This window comes from Ovis aries, chromosome 20, assembly GCF_016772045.2.
Source record: "Ovis aries strain OAR_USU_Benz2616 breed Rambouillet chromosome 20, ARS-UI_Ramb_v3.0, whole genome shotgun sequence".
Classification (NCBI taxonomy): domain Eukaryota; kingdom Metazoa; phylum Chordata; class Mammalia; order Artiodactyla; family Bovidae; genus Ovis; species Ovis aries.
The window spans coordinates 10312863-10336594 of NC_056073.1; the positions used below are offsets into that span (position 1 = coordinate 10312863).

Here is a 23732-nt window from a genome sequence, read left to right on the forward strand (position 1 = left end):
CAGAGCCCCTGGGAGGCCCAGGGGAGTAGCTGGGGCCCCTCCCCACACGCCTGGGCACAGCAGGACCCGGCTTGACTCCTGCAGTGGAGACGGGTGTTTCAGTGTGCCTCCCGTGCCTGGTCGCCGCCACCTCGGGCAGCCCCCGCCACCCCTCCTGAGGCCCTGGAGCCGTGGGCGGCTGAAGGTATTGGCATTTGGCAGGTGACTCAGGTGTGGCCCTGTTAGTGGCCCTGCGGGGGCCTCAGAGGCAGGTGCCGAGGGGACCGCAGCGCCTCTGTGAGAAGCTTGGCTCTGGAGACTTCTTTCCTCGCTCACCCAAGGGCCTGTCTCTGTGGTTCAGTCAAGGGACAAGACACGGCAGGGCTGGTGGAGAACGCAGCTCCCAGGAATGAGGGGCTAGACTCAGCCCACCAGTGACCTGCTGCTTCCTTCGTTTTCCCATCTGGAACCTGGGGGTGGGATCACATTCCTAGGATGTTATGATGAGAGACAAAAGAAATCCTGAATGTCCTGGGCAAACGGTCATCACAAAATAAGTCTTTGATGAATGAATGTTGAATGAATGGATGAACGAGGGAAAAGAAAACGATCTTGAAATGGAAAAGCAGAGGTCATGCGGCAGTTTTCAAACTGAACTAAAAGAACACCCTAGAGAGGTTGTTAAATTTATTAAAACAGAGACCTGGACTCCAACCTGGTCTGGTTAATATTTTTTAATACTTTAGTTGTGAACTCATCTGCACAAGGACTTGGTTTTTCTACGGGAATTCTGTGTGGCAGTGGAAGGACTGACTGTCTGAGCTGGTTTGCCTTGGCCCTGGCCGGGCGCCCAGGGTGATCAGCAACTCAGGACCAGTGTTTATGGTGATTACCCTGTAGGTTGTGTCAATTCAAGCTCTAAGCCACAGGTAATGCCGGCTTGGGGGCTTTGCATGTTTATGGGAGACTTTGTATTGTTTCACTGAGAGCCCTACACAGAGGCAAGCCATTGTCCTGTTTCACTGACCCAGCAGCTGTTGGATGGCCCTGGCTTTAAGCAAGGTCTTGGTTCAACGGACCCTCACACAGCCCAGAACCAAGGGCCCTGTCGCTGCCAGTTTCTGGTCCAATAATCACAGCAACAGCTTTCTCTCACCCGGCACTGGCTTTCAGTTCCTTTTTCATTTCTGTTTTCTTTCTAACTTGTGAAGTCAACCACAGTTCTGTTGTGGTCACTGATGATGAAGACAATGTTGTTACTAAAGCTGGAGAGTTTTCTGTTCAGCTCAGGGCTCTATTAGTGGAATTAGAAGCCTCTCCAAAGTTCTTTAAACCACTCTTTCCCCCTCTTGCCAGTGAGTGTGAGTATGTGCGTATTGTTGCCCAGAAACAACCTGAAGTTCAGCCCTGGCTGCTGGGTGCACTTTTCAGAATCAAAATGTCCTCATCAAAAATCATCCCCAGAGTTCTTTATCTGCCTGAGATGGCAGTGTTTTCTGTAACATGAACTCTGCTCTGACTCACAGTAATAATACTATTTATCAGGCCCTTGGAATGTGCCAGGTATTATGCCTAAAGCTTTGCATGAATCATTTACTTTTATCTTCTCACCGTCCTATATTTATACCCATTTTACAAAGTGGGAAAAAGGTGTTCAGAGAGATTAGCTACCACAATGAGCCAAGACTGGGACTCTCCTCATTCCTATATTTTTTATCTTCTCTAATGATTTCAGAAGTTGCTTTGCAAGCAACACATCAGCTCTCCTACCAAACTCCATGGGCTAAGCAATCATTTGCACATTGGTTAAGAAAGTGAGATCAAATGACATGATGTATGCAAAAAAAAAAACACAAAAAACCTTTTTGTAAAATGTACAGAAATGACATCACTGGGTGGAGGTGGTTGTAACTCCCCCTGTCGTGTTGGAATTAGTATCTTTCAATTCACTGAATAGAAAGTAATTTGTATTTTACATGTTTAATTTCTCCAACCAAATAGACAAAAAATTATTTTCTCCAAACAAGCCTTTGGACTAAAGTAGAAGACAGCTGAATGGAAAACTGGGTAAAATTCTGAATGTGTTGATTATGCAGTGGAAACATCTATTTGGAAAGCAGCTCACGCAGGTGACCTATACTAATTCAGTCCCCTCAATATTAGCAGATGTTAACTGAGCCCCTGCTCGGTGGCAGGCACTGTGTGTCTAACAGCCTTGGGCAACCTTTGTTCGTTTTTTTTTTTTACTTTAATAATGATAAACTTGTTATTCTGAAATAATGATAGATACACAGAAAAGTTGCAAAGATAGTACAGACAGTTCCGTATATCCTTCACCCACGTGTGCACGTCAAGTCGCTTCAGTCGCGTCCAATGCTCTGCCACCCTAGGGACTGCAGCCCACCAGGCTCCTCTGTCCATGGGATTCTCCAGTCAAGAATGCTAGAGTGGGTTGCCATGCCCTCCTCCAAGGGATTTTCCCAACCCAGGGGCCAAGCCTGCATCTCCTGTGCCTCCTGCATTGCCCGGCAGGTTCTTTACCACTAGCACCACCTGGGAAGCCCCCATCCTTCACCTAGTGTTACCCTCTCATATAACCACAGTCCATTTGCCAACCCTCAGACATTAACGTTGAAACATTACCATCAGCTATAGATTGCGCCAGTTTTTCTACTGATGTCCTTTTTCTGTCCCAGGATCCAATCCAGGATCCTACACTACATTTGGTGGATCCATTCTTAGACCCACTCACTTAGAGAGTATTAAAATAGCGATGTTTTCTTTGCTTCTCTTTGGGATCAAATTTGGTTTGAGTTCTATTTCCAATTCTACAGGGAAAAAGAGGCAGACCAATGATCAACAAATACCTAGACTGGTTTGACTCACATTTGAATTGGGAATTGACTCATCAGTCCTGAGGGTAACCCACCTCTATCCTCCTGAGATCACCACGTAAACAAGAATCTCCTCTTCAGTCACAGCTCAGGCTCCTGTGTCTATGGATGTAGGGGCAAGAGTTAGGACCAGGCTTGACAGAGCAAATTGCTCTGTGGTTTGCCCCCTCAAAACCCCAAGTCCGGCTGAGTCACTGAAGAATTCCGCCTTCCTGACCAGCAGTCGGGAAGAGTCCCAACAGTCCAATAGAGAAGATACTCTTTGATCGCCTCTTTAAGTTCATTCATTCATTCTTCGTCATTCACGATTTTTTAAAGTTGATTAATCTGTGGCTTCCCTGGGTCTTCATTGGTGTGTGTGTCAGTTCTCTCTAGTTGCAGCCAGTGGGGGCTGCTGTCTGGTTGCAGTACAAGGGGTCCTCATTGCAGGGGCTTCTCTTGTTGTGGAACACGGGCTCTGGGTGCAGGCTTCAGTGGTTGCAGCACACAAGCTCTATAAAGCCGGCTCAGTAGTTGTGGAGCACAGGTTTAGTTGCCCCACAGCACGTGGAATCTTCCTGGACCCCTGGACCGGGGACCGAACGCATGTCCCCTGCATTGGCAGGTGGATTCTTATCCACCGGACCGTCAGAGGAGGCCTTCACCATTCATTATTGACTTATTCCACATTTATTAAGTCCCCAGAGTGTGCCGGGTACTGAATTAAGGGCTGGGGATATAAGGAGGAGCAAAACAGAAATAAGGGAACATTAGATAGTGCTTTCATTTCATTCTTGAATACCTACTAAGTGTTCAGCACTGAGCTAGGCAATAATGGGGGAGGAGGGTGTTCTTGATACAGGTCCTGCCCTCAAGGAATGTGCTAGCCACAGAGACAGGATGGGCTACTCAAGGCAGCCCGAGATAAATGGTGCAGACAGTAGTGGGGGAGAGACAGCTAACAGCGGGGATGATCAGGAAGGGGCCCAGATCTTCAGCTGGGCTTTAGGGTGAAGTCTGCAGAGATAGTAAAAAGTCAGTAAATAAATAGAAGTCTGTGTATCGGGAAGAAAAGCGGGATTGTGCACTCTGTTTACTGATGAGAGAAGAGACGGGCTTGAGAAAGGACTCTGGGTCTGCAGATAGGGGAGCATATGTTTGAAGATGTGATCTGAGTTCTGTTGCTCTTCCTGTCTCCCAGGGATAACTGAGCCCTTAGGAGCTATGCCTAAACTAAACCCTAACAAAGCGGATCCCAAGAGCCTCTGTGGAACCAGCCACCCCCACACACCCCCACCCCAACCCCGACCCTCCCGCCTCACTGTGGGAACCGGAGGCTCTGGAGATGAAGGGCATGTCCCTGGTGGAGACAGTGGCTGTGCTGGAAAGAACACTGGCTTTGGGGCCCTTAAGACTTCAAGGCCTAGCTCTGCTTTCCAGTGTGTGACTTTAGCCAAGCTACTGGTTGAGCTTCTATTTCCTCATCTAAAGAGGAGATAACCATAGTACCTACCTCAAAGGGGTGCCATGAAGATTAAATGAAACTAGGAGGTCTCAGAGCCTGGCACAGGGCGTGGCACCAAGAGGTACCAAAGAATGGTAGCCAGTTGTTCGGTCACTCAGTCGTGTCTAACTCTTTGCAACCCCATGGACTGCAGCACGCCAGGCTCCCCTGTCCTTCACTATCTCCCTGAGTTTGCTCAGACTCATGTCCATTGAGTCAGTGATGCCATCCAACCATCTCATCTTCTGTCGTCCCCTTCTCCTTCTGCCCTCAATCTTCCCCAGTATCAGGGTCTTTACCAATGAGACAGCTCTTCTCATCGGGGGGTCAAAGTATTGGAGCTTCAGCTTCAGTCCTTCCAATGAATATTCAGGGTTGATTTCCTTTAGGATTGACTGGTTTGATCTCCTTACAATCCAAGGAACTCTCAAGAGTCTTCTCCAGCACCACAGTTTGAAAGCATCAATTCTTTGGCAGTCAGCCTTTTTTATGGTTCAACTCTCACATCCGTACGTGACTACTGGAAAAACCATAGCTTTGACTATACAGATGTTGGTCGGCTAAGAGATGTCTCTGCTTTTTAATATACTGTCTAGGTTTGTCGTAGCTTTTCTTCCAAGGAGCAAGCATCTTTTAATTTTGTGGCTGCAGTCACCATCTGCAGTGAATTTGGAGCCCACGAAAATAAAACCTGTCACTGTTTCCACTTTTTCCCCATCTATTTGCCATGAAGTGATGGGACTGGCTGCCATGATCTTTGTTTTTTGAATGTTGAGTTTTAAGTCAGCTTTATCACTCTCCTCTTTCATTCTCATCAAGAGGCTGTTTAGTTCCTCTTTGCTTTCTGCTATTAGAGTGGTATCATCTGAATATCTGAGGTTGTTGACATTTCTCCCAGAAATCTTGATTCCAGCTTGTGCTTCTTCCAGCCCAGCATTTTGTATGATGTACTCTGCATGTTAGTTAAATAAGCAGGGTGACAATATACAGCCTTGGCATACTCCTTCCCCAGTTTTGAACCGGTCCATTGTCCCATGTCCAGTTCTAACTGTTGCTTCTTGATTTGCAGGTTTCTCAGGAAAGCAGGTAAGGTGGTCTGGTATTCCCATCTCTTTAAGAATTTTCCACAGTTTATTGTGATCCACACAGTCAAAGGCTTTGGTATGGTCAATGAAACAGAAGTAGATGTTTTTCTGGAATCCCCTTGCTTTTTCTATGACCCAACAGATGTTGGCAATTTGATCTCTGGTTCCTCCATAAACAGCAGAGTGGGATTGAATGAACCCTGTAGTTTCCTAAGAACCTCAAAACTCACATAACATAATGGTAGTCTATGTAGGTAGGTCACAGACCCAACTAAGTGAAGTCTTAGACAGCTGGGGCAATGGATACTGCCAGTCAGCAGAAGTGAACTTCAATTATCATGGTTCTGAAAGATGGAGGCATGGGCATTCCTCTGCAGTGGCTGCCTAATTTGGGGAAATCTCAAATGAGAAGATGCTCTGAGATGACCTTTTCTCTTTATAGCAGAGGTTCCCCTGGAAGTCCCTTGACCATACCCACATACACAAAGCCTGGAGGGTGACTAGTTCACAACTCTTGCGTTATCCCAGTGTCCCCACAGTAGTGAAGGGAGAGCCTGTAAGGCAGGACAGGCCACAGCCTGGAAGGAGGGCAGTATTTGTTTCTACCTCGGAGCAGAATTCCAGATAGACTTCTGGATCCACCAAAGAAAACAGAAAGAATAGAGCTGGGACACATTCTCTTTGCCTGTTCCATCTCGAGGTAATCAGTAGATCCTTCAGTGGAAATTTGTGGAGATCATGCCTGCATTCTGGGCAAGAAGCACACAGGGGCTGTGTGAGGCCCCAGGCCCCGGGAAAAAGCACCACAGGCAACTTGGTAGGAATCCACGTGATGTACCAGTGGCAGGCACTGCTGTTTCCATGGCAACCTGATATAGGATGATTTGAACCTAATGCCAATTCTTTGGTAAACCCTTAGGGTCAGAAAAAAGGTCTGTGTGGAAAATTGTCATTATCCTTAAGAAGTATTGTGGGGGTTTTTTTGGTGGGGGAGGAGTTGTTTATTTAAGTGCTTACTAGGTCAGAGTTGCTTTGCTCTTGCCTAAAGCCAATAATACATTCAGAACAGAGAATGAAAATGTGAGTTTTTTCATAGATTCTAGTTCTAGTTTCTGCTAACATAGACAGTATGACCTAGGATATATCCATTCTTTATTCATCTCTCCATTTAGCCCACCAGCCAGCGGCCATTCAGCCATATGTATTGAGCTCAACCTTTGTCCTGCTGGATTTCTTATAGAAAATGAGAGAATGAGTCTGGTTTAGCATTTTTGACCTAAGCTCCTAGATCCTTAGGAGTTTCAGGGTTGCACTTTCAGGACCTTCCTTCCCAGGATGGGCTAGGGAGATTGGGCAGGGCCTGAGACCCCACTTGCCTCCAGCCCAGAACAGCCCTGTTTTTAGTTGTTTTACATATTGAGATTTCTTTTCTTTTTTTCTCATTATTTATTTTTAATTGGAGTATAGCTGCTTTACCATGTTATGTTCATTTCTACAGTACAGCAAAGTGAATCAGCCATACATATAACCATACATATACATGTATACAACCATACATATACATGTATCCCTTCTTTTGTGGGTTTCCTCCCCGTATTCGTTTTGAACAAAGACTTCTTGACTGAAAAATCAGAGTCTCCATGGACCTTCCAGTGGTGACTCTCTGCAGCTTCAGGCCAATTGTTTTTCAATCAGTGCCCCTGCAGTGCAGGATACAGATATAAGATGGAGAATAAACCTGTCTCCCCCACATCCCTCCCCACCCCAAGCCCCGCCCCCCTCGCCCCAGGGGGCTTGCTGTCTCTGTGAGGATAAACTGAGATTATAGTGTGAAAACCTGCTTGGGTAAACGACTGTTGCTAAGATAATACAAATAATAATTATTACAGTGGAGTCGGGCAATCAAGATATACCCACAGGGAAATACAGCCTATAATTCAGCCTACAATTAGGGATCAGGTAAAAGCAGTAGGCTCCCAGGGTCTCCACTCAGGGACTCGGGGAATTGCATGGCTTTCCTGGGAATACGAGCCTGCTCGCCAGTGCCTCCTGGGGTGGAGGGAGGGGGCTGCTGCGCCCCCTACTTCAACCCCCCACCCCCACACCCTTGCCCACCGCTCCCGCAGCTGCAGGGAGCCTCACGGTGATTGGCTGAGTTGGAAGTTGTTGCTAGGCTACCAGTCCTCGGGAGGCTGGGGCCTCTAGTCCCATCCTCCACCACAAATTCATCCCGCACAGCCGAGTTAATTCGGGCACCCTGTGAATGGGATCCCCAGCAGTTTAAATTGTCAGCTGCCAAGTGCCCATCTTTCTAGGATTTAACACTCAGCATGAAGGCTATGTGAAGGAGGGGAAGAGAAGCCTTCTGTTTTTATACTCTGGGTCACCTTAAATAGCTGTTTCTTTGAGCCTCCTCCCTTGAATTCTGGGTTTACTCATATATTCATTATTCATGGATGCATCTGTGTTTATTACGTGCCTACCATGTTCCATGCACTATGGGACAAAGGGATGAACGATGTGGAGACCATCATTGCCCACATGAAGGGAGAAACATTAGGCACTTAAGCAAATAAATAAGATAAACATGCATCTAATTCTTTCTTTCCTCTTCAGTGATTTTACTAAAACCCCCTTTTCCCTACTAAATCTGTAGGGTCCCCCAAGTTGACAGGGGAAGGAGTGCTGCTGCCAACTGTGCCCAAACTACATTACACCCAACCCATCCCCTCAGCGTGCCCTGAAACTGGGTACATCCTCGCATCTCCACAGTGCCTGTACCTTTGCTCTCTTGAACCCCTAAGTGAGCCTGAGTGCACCTTGATGAAGATGTGGGTTGGAATCATTGTCCCATGTTCAGGTGAGAAAGCTGAAAGCCAGAGACGTCAAGAAACACTGTCCACGGTCACATGGGGAATTACCAGCATAATCAGTATTGAGCACTTACTATGTGCAGGCTCTTTAAAAAAAAAAACTGTCTTCTTAAAAAGAATTAAAAAAAAAAAGATCTTCCTCATAACAACCCAGTAAGGTATATAATTATTATTATACCCATTTTATAGGTGAAAAAATTGAGGCTAGAAGAAGTTATTTGACTTGCCAAGGTGACCCAGGTAGTGTGTGGCAAAGCTGGAATTTGAACCAAATCTCCCTGGCTCCAAAGCCTAACCTCTTTTTAAGAACTGGATCTGGTCACAGAAAAGAGTCTCCGAGTGGCTAAGTCTTGGAGTGGTTTCCAAATGCTCTTCAAAACCTCCCAATTCCAGGATCTTATTTATTTTTCAACTGAAGATTTTGGTACAATACACTCATAAAACCTGGTGAATTGGCCATACTTATCAATATGACTGTTATCCATCTGCGATGATCTTGCCTTCCAATTTTTATTGGCTAATTAAGTCAAGTAACTCTTCCCTGTAAGCATTTCCATTGCTTGCTCTGTTTGCTTTTTATTTTCCTTTGTTCATGTTCTGAACAAACACCGAGCACCCACCAAGTATTGTGGGAGGCTTGGTGTGTGTAGATGAGTGTGGCCCATCCCTTCCTTGAGGAGTTCCCAGCGTAGAGCAAAGTCTCTGAAGGGTCTTCCATGGGCAAAGTGCAGTGAGAGGTCATGGAGAGGGAAGGACCACAGAGACCAGCCCTCAGAGAGTCTCCTTGATTTCGGAGACAGACCCACAGTTAGAGTAAAGACAAAGGTGGGAAAGGAGGTGGGAAGGAACAGAAGTGGTTGTGGCGGGTGTGGGCTGGGGGTGGCAGCAGCCCACCTTGAGTTTCCCACAGAGCTGCTTTTAAATCCATCTTGCTGTGGTCCTTATGGGACACTATGTTTCAGAGCCCAGCAGTCTGCAGCTTGGAAGGAGGCCTTTAAATGGGAGAAGGTGCTAGAAAGAACAGAGATGCATAAAGAAGCCAGCTAAATTTATCCCTCCTTGCAGCACCCAGCAATCGCTATGCTTAACACTTGATTTTCTACCAGTAGAGACTAGTTTAACCAGAAGATTAGGTGTTTTTCTCTGAGAAGACAGAGAGAGAGAGATGCAGAGAGTGAGACCTGAAGAGAAGCAAGGTGAGACAGAGATAACTCTGCACGCTTTGGGATGCCATCCTAGTGAGCAGTAGGAAAAAATATTAAACTGGGCACCTGAGTGGGAGAAATCAGACAACCTCTTGCCACCTTTCAACCTGGCTACCCTCCTAATTTCCAGATAGCACCGTTTTTCATATGTAAGTATATAGGAGATATCTATGTTATCTTGGCCACTGCCCTGTCCCTGTCAACCACCACCATCCATATACAACTGAGAGTTGACTGTAAATGGATAATATACCAAAGCAATGATTTAAGTATTACAAGACTAATATGCATGCCTTTGACCTAGTATTCCCATGTATAGGAATTTATCCTGACGACAATAATTAAGGACATGGCAAAGAATTTAGCAAGAGATGATTCACTGCAAAATTGTTTAGAAAAAGCAAGGAAACTAAGAAGGCAACCCGTCTTGGGGACCTGCTCAATAAATAATGATATATCTTTACAAATAGCTGTCCATGATGCTCATGAATTAGGTTATAAATGGGTTCTTACTGATGTGGAAAGACATGATTAGGTTAAAAAAGCAAGTTACAAAACAGTGTGTGTAGTATGACTCTATGTAAGTATTCTTGTAAGTAAGAATAAGTATATAAAATAGTCTAGGAAGACACAAACCAAATGTTAACCTCTGGGTGGAGGAATTCCAAGACATTAATTTTACTTTCCTTTTGCTCATCTGCATTAAAAAAATTTTTCTTTTTTCCACAATGAATATGTATTTCCTGTGGAGTGAAAACAAATTTCCTTCCAGCAGTCCTAGTGAGCACCTCCTGCTAGGCGTCCAGGAGTTGGGGCGGGGGGGGGGGGGGGGAGGCTGAGCTAGGTACTCCTGACTCTGAGGCTTGTGAGAAAGGCCACCAACCCTATGAGGCCACTTCAAGCTGCTCTTTAAGAATTGCCAAAAACCGAGTCCCCACCCTAACTTGACTCTCCAACCTGATTGGTCTTATGGGCAAGAACTCAAGTGACCCAATAACACCTTAATATCAAAATGCTTGGTTGCCTCATAACCTACTGGTGGGTTGGCTGCGGCCGCTCCCTGCCCCCAAGGGAAAACAGTCTGTACAAATTGGTACTTGGTGAAGGCTAATCTTGGTAAAATTGCGGAGCCTTCCCAGCTCGCCAGAAGGATCCTCCCCTATAAGGGGGTGATGGCTAAGATGTTGCGTTGATCGGGTCAGCCCCAACTACATCCAGGCAGCTGTGATTCTGAATGCTGGAGAGAAAAGGCCGTCACCATGGCAACCCAGGCTGGCTCAGCCTCTGGGATCAGTCCAACACCCAGAGAAAGGAGGTGGGGTCTGGAGTCAGAAGAAACACTGCCTGGTTGTCTGACCTCAGGCAGTACTCTTCGCTTTTCTCTGCCTCAGTTTCTACATCTGTAAAGTGAAACGGAAGCTCCTTATCTTACCTGCTTCCAGGATTAATGAGGAATAATCTGTGAATGGTAAAAATGTGAGAGGAGTAGAGCACCCCTAGCTTTGGTTTGTCCCCAAATCGCTGTGTATGACCTTGGACAAATCACTTAACCTTTCTGTGCCTCAGATGCTCTGTTTGTAAATAGGATAGTCATGTCCCCTGTGATAGCTTCTCAGATTTACTGTCAGGCGGCCATGAGATTCCCAGAAGTTGGAAAGAATCTTGGTCCTTACCACCCATGCAGGAATCCCTTTGATGAGTTCTTTGGCTGAGGTACTTGTCCTACCTCTGCTTGATGACCTAAAGTGGCAGGAGCTTACGACTGCACAGCTTTCCAAGTAGCCATTGATACATGATGCTAATTGTAAGAAAGTTCTTTTGTATAGGATGTTTTGGGTTTTGCTTTAAAAGAAACACTCAATTAATTAATTTCTTTATTTTTGGCTGTGCTGGGTCTCCATTGTGGTGTATGGGCTGTTTGTTGCTACTCACAGGCTTTCTGTAGTTGCTGCAAGTGGGGCTGCTCTCTGGCTGCAGCGTGCCCGCTCTGGGGCAGGCAGACTTCAGCACGTGCTGCACACAAACTCAGAGTTGTGGCTCATGGACTTAGTTGCCCTGCGGCATGTGGGACCTTAGTTCCTGGACCAGGGAGCAAATTCCTGTCCCCTACATTGGCAGGCAGATTCTTAACTACTGGGCCACCAGGGAAGTCCCAGTATAGGTTGTTTTACAATTAAATGTTTGCTGTAAAAATTAGCAGTCCTTTTCAGATCTGTTTCCATTCCTGATTTTCCCAGCAGGTTTGCACAAGATAAAAATTAGCAGCAATTGGCAAGAAGCAGGTACAGGCCCAGTTCTGAAAGCTTTTAGCTTAATGTAGTGAAGGAGATGAGTTCCTGGGTCACACACTCTAGGTTAAAATCCCACTTTGTTCACTTACCAGATGGTTGCCCTTGGGCAACTTATGTTAGCTCTCCGAGCCTCAGTCTCCTGATTGGTAAAATGAGGCCAGAACTACCTACCTCACAGTATTACTGCTGTGACAGCACTTCTTATTCAGTGCACAACTCTAATTTCCCTGGTGGAATTCTGGGGGTGGCGGGGGGCAGGGCAGGGCACACCTTCCTCTGCCACCCCCTGGACAACACATCTGACCTCTGAGCGCCCCCCACCCCGCAATCTGGCATGTGTAGGCTCTTATGTGCCCAAGCTGTGCCCCTCTCAGAAGCAGGCAGAAGGTTCACCTTGCTCGCCCTCCTGGGAACCCCTGCAACACAGCCTTGTGTGCGCATTTCAGGGCCTTCTCCCTCTCAGGCCTGAGCCAGGGGCCATAAAAGGCAGATGATGCAATGGCTTCAAGACAAAGTTTACCCTCCCTGTGACTCCCCTGCCTCAAGGTTAGCACCCCCTCCTGCCCATAGACGCAGCAGGCACTAAGCATGCGGTCCAGGGTGTCACTGAGTGAAGCCTTTCAACTATATCACTTAATGGGACTCTCATAGAGGGCAAAAATCCTCTAAGACTCAAAAGAATGCAGTCTGGTGGTGGAGTAGAAACGTGGTCCTTCGCCCTCAGTTGAAGGAGTCAGGACGCCTGACTAGCGATGGGCTCTCGGGAGCCAGTGATTTCATTCCTCTGTGCCTCGCTTTCCTCACGTGCAGAATGACAGGTTGATGCCTGAGACCTCTCCTGTGTCAGAATTACAGGTTTTTCTATTTATTGGATGCAGGATGAGATGGCATAATTGTCCCTGACCTCTTTATGCCATAAGGGCTGCTGAGAACCCGCTCCTCTCTGCTTCCTCCGCAGATGAATACCTTCGAGTCCTCAATGTGGGTGTGGCCGAGGTGAAGAAGTCCTTCTTGGGTCCCTTATCGCCGTCCTGTAAGATGGTGCAGATGATGAGGCAGTTTCTATACCGGGTCCTGCCTGAGGACTCCTACAAGGTCACCACCGGGAAGCTCCACGTGGCCCTCACCAGGTTCACGGATGGAGAGAGTGTGGTGGTTTCAGAGTATAAGTCCAAGGAAGAGCTCATTGAGGCAAGGGGGCGGGAGTTGGGTGTGGGGGCGGGGCCTTATGGGGCGGGGCGGGGAATAGGGGCGGGGCCTTGTGTGAGGGCGGGGCCGGGAGGGAGGGGCTCGGAATGAGGGCGGGGCCGGAGTGGGCAGGGCCGGGAATAAGGGCGGGACCGGGGCGGGAGCTGGGTGTGCGGGCGGGGCCTGGGTGGGCGGGGCTCGGAATAAGGGCAGGGCCTAGTGGGCGTGCCCTGGGTGGGCGGGGCTGGGGATGAGAGCGGGGCCGGGGAGCTGGGGCCGAAAAGGAGAGGCTGGTCTTGGTTTTTTGACAGGCCTCTGGGACGGTCTACCTGTCTGCCTCACTTCCTTCTGTTTTCTGCTTCCCAAGTTTTTCCCTCCCTTCGCCCTCCTTCCAACCGCCTTTCTGTGTCAGGCACGCTGTTAAACGAGATGGACACAGAGAGACGCCAAAAACGAATCAGACTTGGTCACCATCCCACGTTTTAGCGCTCAGAGTCCCGCTCGTTTTGCCTCTGCCTTGCCCTCTGATTTGATCCTGCAGCTTCTCAGAGGCCCGTCTGTGTTATCAACAGAGGTCCTGTGGCTCCTGTCGGCCTGGGCTGCAGTGTTTCCCCACTGAATTACTCCCAGTTTGTGGGAACGGCCTCCCTTCGCCCTTTCTCTTCCTTTGGTCCTTGATAAAAAGGACTGCATTATCACGAAATGGAAAGGGGGCTCTGATAGTGCACTTTTCTAAGCTCATTAATATAATTTTAAAAATAATTTTATTTACTTACTTATTGGCTGCGCGGGTCTTTGTTGCTGCGCGGGCTTTCCTCTAGATGCGGAGAGTGGGGGCTACTCTCTAGTTGAGGTGCGAGGGCTTCTCTTGCTGCTGAGCCCTGGCCCTAGGGTGCTCAGGCTTCAGTAGTTGCTGCTTCTGGGCTCTAAAGCACAGACTCAGTAGCTGTGGTGTGCGGGCTTAGTTGCTCCGAGGCATGTAGGACCTTTTTGGAAACCAGGGATCGAACACATCTCTCCTATATTGGCAGGTGGATTCTTTACCACTGAGGCACCAGGGAAGCCCCCATTAATGTAAACTTTAGTTAGGAATTGTTAGTGTTGAAGAGTGCTGTGGATATCCCCAATTTTCTTTCAGGACAAAGGGGTTGAGCACATGCCCCTCCACACTTATTTCCACTCCCCTTCCCTCCTCTGAATGCAAGGCCCTTGCCACCCATCCTCACTTCCCCACACTGGCATGGCTTTGATCCCGGTGAGAGGGAGGAATAGACGGTGGGCATGGACACTTCCTCCAGCCGCCTCATGTCCCTTGGGTTTATTAGCACCCAGTTCTTCAAGACTTTTGTGTCCCCAGTCCCCTTCCACCACTTCCCCCTCCTGCCCATACCAGCCAGAGCAGGTCACACAAAGCAGGCTTCTGTGCCTTTGCGCCTGCTGTTCCTTCTGCCTGGGATGCCCTTCCCCACCCCACTTCACCTGCGCAATCAGACTCCAGTCACTCCTGACAGGGAGCTTTCCTTCATTACCTGCCGGCCTCGCACCCACTGGGTTGGGTGCTTCTTTGGGGCCCCGTTGCCCATGCCTACCTCCATCACAGCATCTGTCACCACCCTCTTTGAACATTCCCAAGGGTGGGCATATCCTTTGATTCCAAAGGATCAGATTCCAAAGGCCCAGGCCAGATACATAACAATGGTTGTTGAATCCCACTGGATTCATGGAAATTTGGTGCCAGAAGGAAGCCTGGATATCACTGAGGCCACTCTCTCCCTTTAAAGCTGGGACACCCTGCCCAGACGAACCAAGGAGGTTACCAAGGACCCAGTCAGGGTAACTGACTTGGGGCCCCACTTCCCTGGGCAAGGCCTCCACCTTGGTGTAAGGAGGGCCAGGCTAGTGGTGGCCCAGAGGCTGCAGGTCCGTCCTCCCCATGCAGCCCCCAGGCCTCGGGTGTGTCAGCCCTGTTCTCTCCCCACAGGCCCTGTACTGCAGCTGCTTTGTCCCTGTGTACTGCGGCCTTATTCCTCCAACTTACCGTGGCGTGGTACGTGCTTCAGTGTGGGAGGGGGCGAGCTGGGATCCAGGGGGGCCCCTGTGACCCGCATCTGTGAGGGATGGTCTCAGAATTCAGTGGGAAGACCACAAGAATTGAAAAGGCCCTTGCGTTTTCCTACTCAGAATTCCCAATGTAGATGGATTTCTGGGGCTTTAAGATGGCCTTTCCCCCAGTGGGTTGGGCTTCTCTCTGCACCCACCAACCCATTACTAAGCCTGGCAAGTCAAGGCTCCACAAGTTTGCCAGATTTTCCCAGTAGGAAAATGCAGTCAGGGTGAGACTGCGCCTCTAACCAGCTTCAGCTGATGCAGATGCTGCTGGTCCACAGACCACACTCTGAGCAAGAGGATTTAACCTGCATCTCCTCCTCATTTTACATCTAGAGAAAATGAGATCCAGAGACTAGAGTCAGCTAGCAGATGGACCCTTATTGCATGTCATCCATGTAATTCTCAGGCGCCCAGAGAGTTGGAGCCTCTGTGTCTGTGATCCTTTGTTCATAGTTGAGGGAATAGAAGCCCCAAGAGGGGAAGGGGCTTGAGGGTGGACACTTGGTGGTGAGGAGGGTTCTGAAGGGTTTGTGGGGGGAGGTCTGACCTCAACAGAGGAAGGCAACTGGGCCCTGCAGCAGCCTAGAGGGGGAATATCTCACAACCTTCTCAGACTCACCGCATGTACACCTTCTCATAAGGCCCAGGGGATGGGTTCCATTCCCCAGCCCTGCCCTCAGCCATTGAGGGACTTGACAAACAGTGACTGTGCCAACTTTACCCAGAGCATGGATGCCCCTGAGCCTCGGTGTCAGAGCTTCTCCCGAGGAACCCATTTCCTTTGGTTTTTTGGCCTTACCACGTGACCTTTGAGATCTTAGTTCCCAGACTAGGGATCAAACCCATGCCCATGCCCCCACACCTCTCCCCTCTCACTTGGGATGGCTGAGTCTTAACCTCTGGACCATTAGTTAAGTCCCAAGACCCATTTCTTCGATGACCTGAGTAAGGGAGAGGGCCTCTGACCCCAGATGAGCATTTCTCATGGGCACCCCCTGCCCCACAGCGGTACATCGATGGGGGCTTCACCGGCATGCAGCCCTGCTCCTTCTGGACCGACTCCATCACCATCTCCACCTTCAGCGGGCAGCAGGACATCTGCCCGCGGGACTGCCCCGCCATCTTCCACGATTTCCGCCTGTTCAACTGCTCCTTCCAGTTCTCCCTGGAGAACATTGCCAGGATGACCCATGCCCTGTTCCCCCCAGACCTGATGGTGAGAGACACAGGGATCTGCGAGTGGGCGCAAGGAGAGCCAGGGAGGGTGGTCGGGTGGGGAGGAGGACTGGGATGGGGGAGCCGGGGGGGCCCCACTCAGTCCATCTGTGTTTTCCCCCTTCACTGGTCCCTTAAACCCCCTTGTAAACCTGTATCCTGGCCTTGCTGCTACCCAGGAATGAACAAGTGCCCAAGGTGCTTCCAGCCTTGATTCTTTCCCCCTGACTGTGTCAGAACTGCTGATAGGAATGTTGGCTGAACTCTCACACTCTGACATGCAGTGTGGGGTCAGCAAACTATGGCTCAGGAGCCAAATCCAGCCCATCGCTTGTGAGCTAAGAATGGACTTTCTATTTTTAAGGCATTGTTAAAAATAAAAATAAAAAAAGAAATGACATAAACTATGTGTGACCTGCAAAGCCCCAAATATTTACTATTTGGCCCTTTACAGAAAAGGTGTTATGGGCAATATCTCGGGTAATCCGGCAGCATCCTCTGTAATACATAGTTATTATTCCCATTTTACAAGTGAAGAAACTGAGGCTGTGAGAGGTCACATTCAGACAGCCAGCAAGCCAATAAGTGGCTGTGCTGGGATTTGAGCCCCGTCTCCTAGTTCTGCTCTTCCCACTGTCCAAATGCACCTTCTCTGGTTCTACTAGAGACCTCTCACGCTCTGCGGCCCAGGGGACACTGATGATCAGCTGTGAATGGTTTAACACCTTCATGCAGCATCACTATGGACACATGGTCAGGAACTGCCCCCCACTTCTCAGTGGATAGCAAGGGAAGAGTACATTTTGAAAAGCCCATCCAGGGAAGCTGAAGAGCAGTGGAAGCAGCTGCTTCGGGCCAGGGGGCCGCCAGGCTCTGCGTTGCTGCACCCTCACTTATTTCCTGGTGCTCCACCTTGCAGGTCCTCCACAATTACTACTACCGAGGGTACGAAGATGCTGTTTCGTACTTGAGGAGGCTGAGTGAGTACCATGTGGGGTCAGGAGGAAGTGGGGCGGGGGTGGGGGGAGGTAGGTGGGCGGCGGTAGGTAGGGCAAAGACAGAAAGTAGAAGAGCTGAGTAAAGAGCGTTTCCCCCAGTTTGTGAACTGGAGGTGCCCTTCAGGCAGGAGAGCCGGAAATGAGTTCAAGAACCCGGCTGTCTTCACTGTCGAGGACAGGCCGCTGTGGCCAGAAATTATGGTCTCAGTGGAAAGGGGGCTTACTGATCAGACTGTGTCTACAGTTTTTGTACAGATAAATTTTCTGGATTTAAAAACTATGCTTAGGTTGGGACTTTGCAAGCAGTCCACTTGTTAAAACTTCACCTTCCAAAGCAGGGGTTGTGGGTTAGATACCTGGTCAGGGAGCTAAGATACCACATGCCTCGTGACCCAAAAAACAAACATAAAACAGAAGCGATATTGTAACAGATTCAATAAAGGCTTTAAAAATGGTCCACATAAAAATAAATCTTTTAAAAAGTCAATATATTAAAAAATAAGTAAAGAAAAGTAAAAGCTAGGAAATATATACCTTGTATCTCCTTGGAGAATTCCATTTTCATATCATTACATCTTCTTGTATTTTATTCTCTTTCCAGTGAAACAGTAGTGTTAATATAGAACTAAATATAACTAGTTTATGTTTGTGTGAGACTTTGAGTGACATATTGATCAACAAATGAGAGAGAAGAGCCCTCACCCTATGTTGGTTTGGAAAGCATGGTCCCATCCCTGTGTATCCTCTGTGCATTGTCTGATTTCAATGGCATCTATTACACACTCTAACTCCATGCAAACGTCTCTGTTAAAAGGAAAGAAAAATGCTTTTCTATATCTAGAATTAATTCCATGGGGCATATTTCCAGAAAAAAAAAAAAAAGATTCCTGGATCAAAGGATGTTTACCAAACGTTCACTTCAGTTCAGTTGTTCAGCTGTGTCTGACTCTTTGCGACCTCATGGACTGTAGCACACCAGGCCTCCTTGTCCATCACCAGCTCCCGGAGCTTGCTCAAACTCATGTCCGTCGAATCGATGATGCCATCCAACCATCTCTTCTTCTGTCATCCCTTTCTCCTGCCTTCAATCTTTCCCAGCATCAGGGTCTTTTCCGAGGAGTCAGTTCTTTGCATCAGGTGGTCAAAGTATAGGAGCTACAGCTTCAGCATCAGTCCTTCCAATGAATATTTAAGACTGATTTCCTTTAGGATGGACTGGTTAGATCTCCTTGCAGTCCAAGGGGCTCTCAAGAGTCTTCTCCAACACCACAGTTCAAAAGCATCCATTCTTTGGACTCAACTTCCTTTATGGTCCAACTCTCACATCCATATGTGATTACTGGAAAAACCACAGCTTTGACTAGCTGGACCTTTGTTGGCAAAGTAATGTCTCTGCTTTTTAATATGCTGTCTAGGTTGGTCATCGCTTTTCTTCCAAGGGACAAGTATCTTTTAGTTTCATGGCTGCAGTCACCATCTGCAGAGATTTTGAGTGAGTGAGTGAATTTACTCAGTCGTGTCCGACTCTTTGCCACCCCATGGACTGTAGCCGACCAGGCTCCTCCATCCATGGGATTTTCCAGGCAAGAATACTGGAGTGAGTTGCCATTTCTTTCTCCAGAAGATCTTCCCGACCCAGGGATGGAACCCAGGTCTCCCGCATTGTAGGCAGACGCTTTACCGTTTGAGCCACCAGGGAAGCAGAGATTTTGGAGCCCCCCAAAATAAAGTCTGTCACTGTTTCCACATCTATTTGCCATGAAGTGATGGGACTGGATGCCATGATTTTAGTTTTTGAATGTTGAGTTTTAAGCCAACTTTTTCATTCTCCTCTTTCACTTTCATCAAGAGGCTCTTTAGTTCTTCGCTTTCTGCCATAAGTGTGGTGTCATCTGTATATCTGAGGTTATTGATATTCCCCCCAGAAATCTTGATTCCAGCATGTGCTTCATCCAGCCCAGCATTCACATGATGTACTCTGCATATACGTTAAATAAGAAGGGTGACAATATACAGCCTTGACGTACTCCTTTCCCAATTTGGAACTAGTTGTTGCTCCATGTATGGTTCTAACTGTTGCTTCTTAACCTGCATACAGATTTCTCAGGAGGCAGGTAAGGTCTGGTATTCCCATCTTTTTAAGAATTTCCCACAGTTTAGTGTGATCCACACAGTCAAAGGCTTTAGTATAAGTCAATGAAGAAGAAATAGATGTTTTTCTGGAACTCTCTTGCTTTTTCTATGATCCAACTGATGTTGGCAATTTGATCTCTGGTTCCTCTGCCTTTTCTAAATCCAGCGTGAACATCTGGAATTTCTCAGTTCATGTACCGTTGAAGCCTAGGTTGGAGAATTTTGAGTGTTACTTTGCTAGCGTGTGAGATGAGTGTAATTGTGTGGTAGTTTGAACGTTCTTTGGCATTGCCTTTGGGATTGGAATGAAAACTGACCTTTTCCAGTCTTGTGGCCACTGCTGAATTTTCCAAATTTGCTGGCATATTGAGTGCAGCACTTTCACAGCCTCATCTTTTCAGATTTGAAATAGTTCAGTTGGAATTCAATCACCTCCACTAACTTTGTTCGTAGTGATGCTTCCTAAGACCACTTGACTTTGCACTCCAGAATGTCTGGCTCTAGGTGAATGATCACACCATTGTGGTTATCTGGGTCATTAAGACCTTTTCTGTATAGTTCTGTGTATTTTTGCCACCTCTTCTTAATATCTTCTGCTTTTGTTAGGTCCATACCGTTTCTGTCCTTTATTGTGCCCATCTTTGCGTGAAATTTTCCTTTGGTAGCTCTAATTTTTTTGAAGAGATCTCTAGTCTTTCCCATTTTATTGTTTTCCTCTATTTCTTTGCACTGATAACTGAGGAAGGCTTTCTTATTTCTCCTTGCTATTCTCTGGAACTCTGCATTCAGATGGATATATCTTTTTTTCTCCTTTGCCTTTCACTTCTCTTCTTTTCTCAACTATTTGTAAGGTCTCCTCAGACAACCATTTTGCCTTTTTGCATTTCTTTTTCTCAGGGATAGTTTTGATCACCGCCTCCTGGGCAATGTTTTGAACTTCCATCTATTGTTCTTCAGGCACTCTGTCTATCCAATCTAATCCCTTTAATCTATTTCTCACTTCCACTGTATAATTGTAAGGGATTTGATTTAGGTCACACCTGAATGGTCTAGTGCTTTTCCCTATTTTCTTCATTTTAAGTCTGAATTTTGCAGTAAGGAGTTCATGATCTGAGCCACAGTCAGCTCTTGGTCTTGTTTTTGCTGACTGTATAGAGATTCTCCATCTTTGGGTACAAAGAATATAATCAATCTGATTTCAGTATTGACCATCTGGTGATATCCATGTATACAGTCATCTCTTGTGTTGCTGGAAGAGGGTGTTTCTATGACCAGTGAGTTCTCTTAGCAAAACTCTATTGCCCTTTGCCCTGCTTCATTTTGTGCTTCAAGGCCAAACTTGCCTGTTACTCCAGGTATCTCCTGACTTCCTATTTTTGCATTCCAGTCCCCTATGATGAAAAGGATATCTTTTTTTGGTGTTAGTTCTAGAAGGTCTTGTAGATCTTCATAGAACCGTTCAACTTCAGCTTCTTCAGCAAGGCAAACCATTTAAATCTATGCCCCAACCATTAATGCCAAAGAAGCTGAAGTTTAATGGTTCTGCAGATATCTGCAGAATATCTCAAAGATATTTTTGTGTGTATCCTTTGATGGGAAACATGACCTTGCCCCTAGGCTGCTCTTGGCTGTTTCTCCTTGGTCTCCCATTCCCTCCCTTCCCTAATTAACAACTGCTTGAACCTGCCCATTTGAACTCAGGGAAGGTTGAGGCGGCTGAATGAAGGCTGTTTCCTATAATCAAAGAAATACGGGACACAGCAAGACTTTGTGCCTAGGAACCTCTAGGGCCCTGTGGAATCATGGTGAACTTTTTCTGTATGTAGTTTAAAAAAATATGTGTTTTAGGAGTGAGATTAAAAGATTGAATGTGGTTTTTCTTCCCCCTAGGATATATGCATTAAAAATTTTTTTTCCTTCAAAATTGCCTCCTGCTTTCCCAAGCTTCCCTTGTCCAGAATTTACTTTCTCCTGGGTCCTTTCTCCCAGTTAGGAGGATGGGGAGCAGGATGCAGGGAATGTGAGCTCTGGAAGTGAGTGGCCCTGGGCCAGAACCCCCATCCCCCAAGCTGCGCGAGCTCCAGGAAATCACTCCACCTCTCTGAGTCTTGGTTCCTAATCTGTACGAAGGGTTTCTTTAGATCCTGGTTCTTGACACACCAACTGTGTGACCTTGAGTAAGTAATTCACCTCCTGGGGCCTGTTTCTCATCTGTACAAGATGGCTGGTGGTGGACCGTATCTCCACTCCTAGCCACAGTCAGTCCAGTCCACTACCTGCTCTGACCTCAGATATAGGCCCCTCCTCTCACCTCTCTGCAGACAGGCACCTCCTAATCCTGACTGTCCTCTGACAACTCCTCCATCCTCCACATTTGCACAGGGGACAGCTGGGAAGCTGAACCGCAAGTATCCAAAAGGAGGACCACCTGGAGGGTGTGTGGTGGTGGAGATGAGGTCTCACCTCCCGCGCCCCAGGAACAGGAGGGTCTGGCTAGGGCCAGGCTCCTTCCCACCACCAGCCGGGGAGTCCCTGCATTCTTTCCTCAGTGACGGTGTATACTGAGGACTTGGGGCTTGGGGATCCCCTGTTTGGTTCTTGGATCTTGGAGCAGACACCAATTCCCTACCGCAGGGAATCCCTCTACGGCTCAGATTACAGCCTGGCTACCAGGCTGCCTCCATGCCTGTCTCTCCCTTAGAATTTTCCTTCATCTCCCTCTCGGGGCAAGCCCCAGGGAGAGATACAAAGTGGAGTTTTAAGCATCTCTTGTCTCCCCTGTTTCTCAGGAACCCCGTATTTCACCCTCTGGAGGAACCCAGTGACTTCTCACCCTTCCCCCTTCCACCCTTAGCTGGTTGGGACATTCTCACCGGTGTGAATGGCGGTCTTAAACCCAAAGATGAAACTCTAATAGCAGCATTGCAGCCATCCACTCCTGAACTGGGGACAGTATATGGAGGATGGCAGATTTTCCCCAATGGCGCTGGAATCACTCCAAGTAGGAACAGACACAACTCATAAGGGAGAAAATGTCTCATGCTGGCTGCCAGCTGTTTTGGCTTCCTCTTCCAATTTGCCAGTGTGTGCGTGGCTTTCTCAGTGCAGGCTTCAGCTCCAGCACCTAAACCCTCTTGGGTTTGATAGGCCTGGAGTTTTCTCCTGGCACCAGATGCAGGCAGGAAATACTGACATATCCTGAGAAACTGTGGTTGGTGCCCAGAGCTACACTCTCTTAATCCCCACCTACCATCTGGGAGCAGAAATCGGAAGTCTGCTCCAGCCTCCTGCCTGTTTTCTGAAAGGGGGTCAGCTCCGGCAGGAAGCCACACCTGCAAGGTGTCACCCTCAACTCCTCAGCTCACATCCTGGCATCCTCAGTGTCCCCTCTCCTAAAGGCTCACATTGACTTAATTATTTCTGCTAGCAGGTGAGCCTCCCTCTCCACCCTTGGTCTCCCCTGCCAGTCGCCTTTTGCCAAAACAAAGGACACTGCTTGCTGGCATCCTTGAAAATCCGCCTTCCCTACACAGATGCGTGGACATGGGTGCTGAGTGAGACTGGAGCTCAGAAGTTGCCACGTTTGAAATATCTGTCCCACATCCAAGCATGCCTGGCCAGACTGATCTTCCTGCCTCCCTTCCTCCTGCTCACAATTGGATAGGTTTTCACACAGACAGACAGACAGACAGACAGACACACACACCTGTGAAACCAGCACCACAGTCGAGATTGGGAACAATCCATCAAGCCTCCAGTTTCCTCATGCCCTTTTGGGATCTCTCCCACCTTCCTTCATTCCCCCACCCTCAAGCAAACCTTGATGTCTCTCTGTCATTATACATCAATTTTCATTTTTAGATTTTTTTTTGATAGATAGAGTCTTATAGTATGAATTCTTTTTTGTCTGCTTTTTTTCACTCAGCATGATTATTCTGAGGTTCATCTGTGTCATTGCTTGGTATAAATAGTTCATTCCCATTTGCATTCCAATCAACTGTGTGAATATACCACAGTTCATTTATGCATTCACCCTTTAATGGGCATAGAGGTTGTACCCAAATTGGGGCTGTTATGAATAAAGTTGCTATGTACATTTCCTGGGTTTCCTAGGCAGCACTAGTGGTAAAGAACCTGCCTCCCAATACGGGAGAATATAAGAGACATGGGTTTGATCCCTGGGTCAGGAAGATCCCCTGGGGGAGGGCATAGCAACCCACTCCAGTATTCTTGCCTAGAGAATCCCATGGACAGAGAAGCCTGGCAGGCTATGGTCCAT

General features: G+C 47.7%; 1 protein-coding gene across 4 annotated transcripts in view; it reads left to right on the forward strand.

The window, feature by feature from the left end:
• Positions 1–23732, forward strand: part of PNPLA1 (patatin like phospholipase domain containing 1) — a 52183-nt gene that overhangs the window by 12838 nt on the left and 15613 nt on the right. For 3 of the 4 annotated variants that reach the window (XM_042237077.2, XM_012100555.5, XM_042237078.2), the window contains exons 2-5: positions 12769–13001; positions 14980–15045; positions 16114–16323; positions 17242–17302. In XM_042237077.2, coding sequence (XP_042093011.1) covers positions 12769–13001; positions 14980–15045; positions 16114–16323; positions 17242–17302 — 570 coding nt within the window. Of the gene's footprint in view, positions 1–80; positions 185–12768; positions 13002–14979; positions 15046–16113; positions 16324–17241; positions 17303–23732 lie in introns of those variants that run through there. The other variant, XM_060403598.1, reaches the window with a different exon arrangement.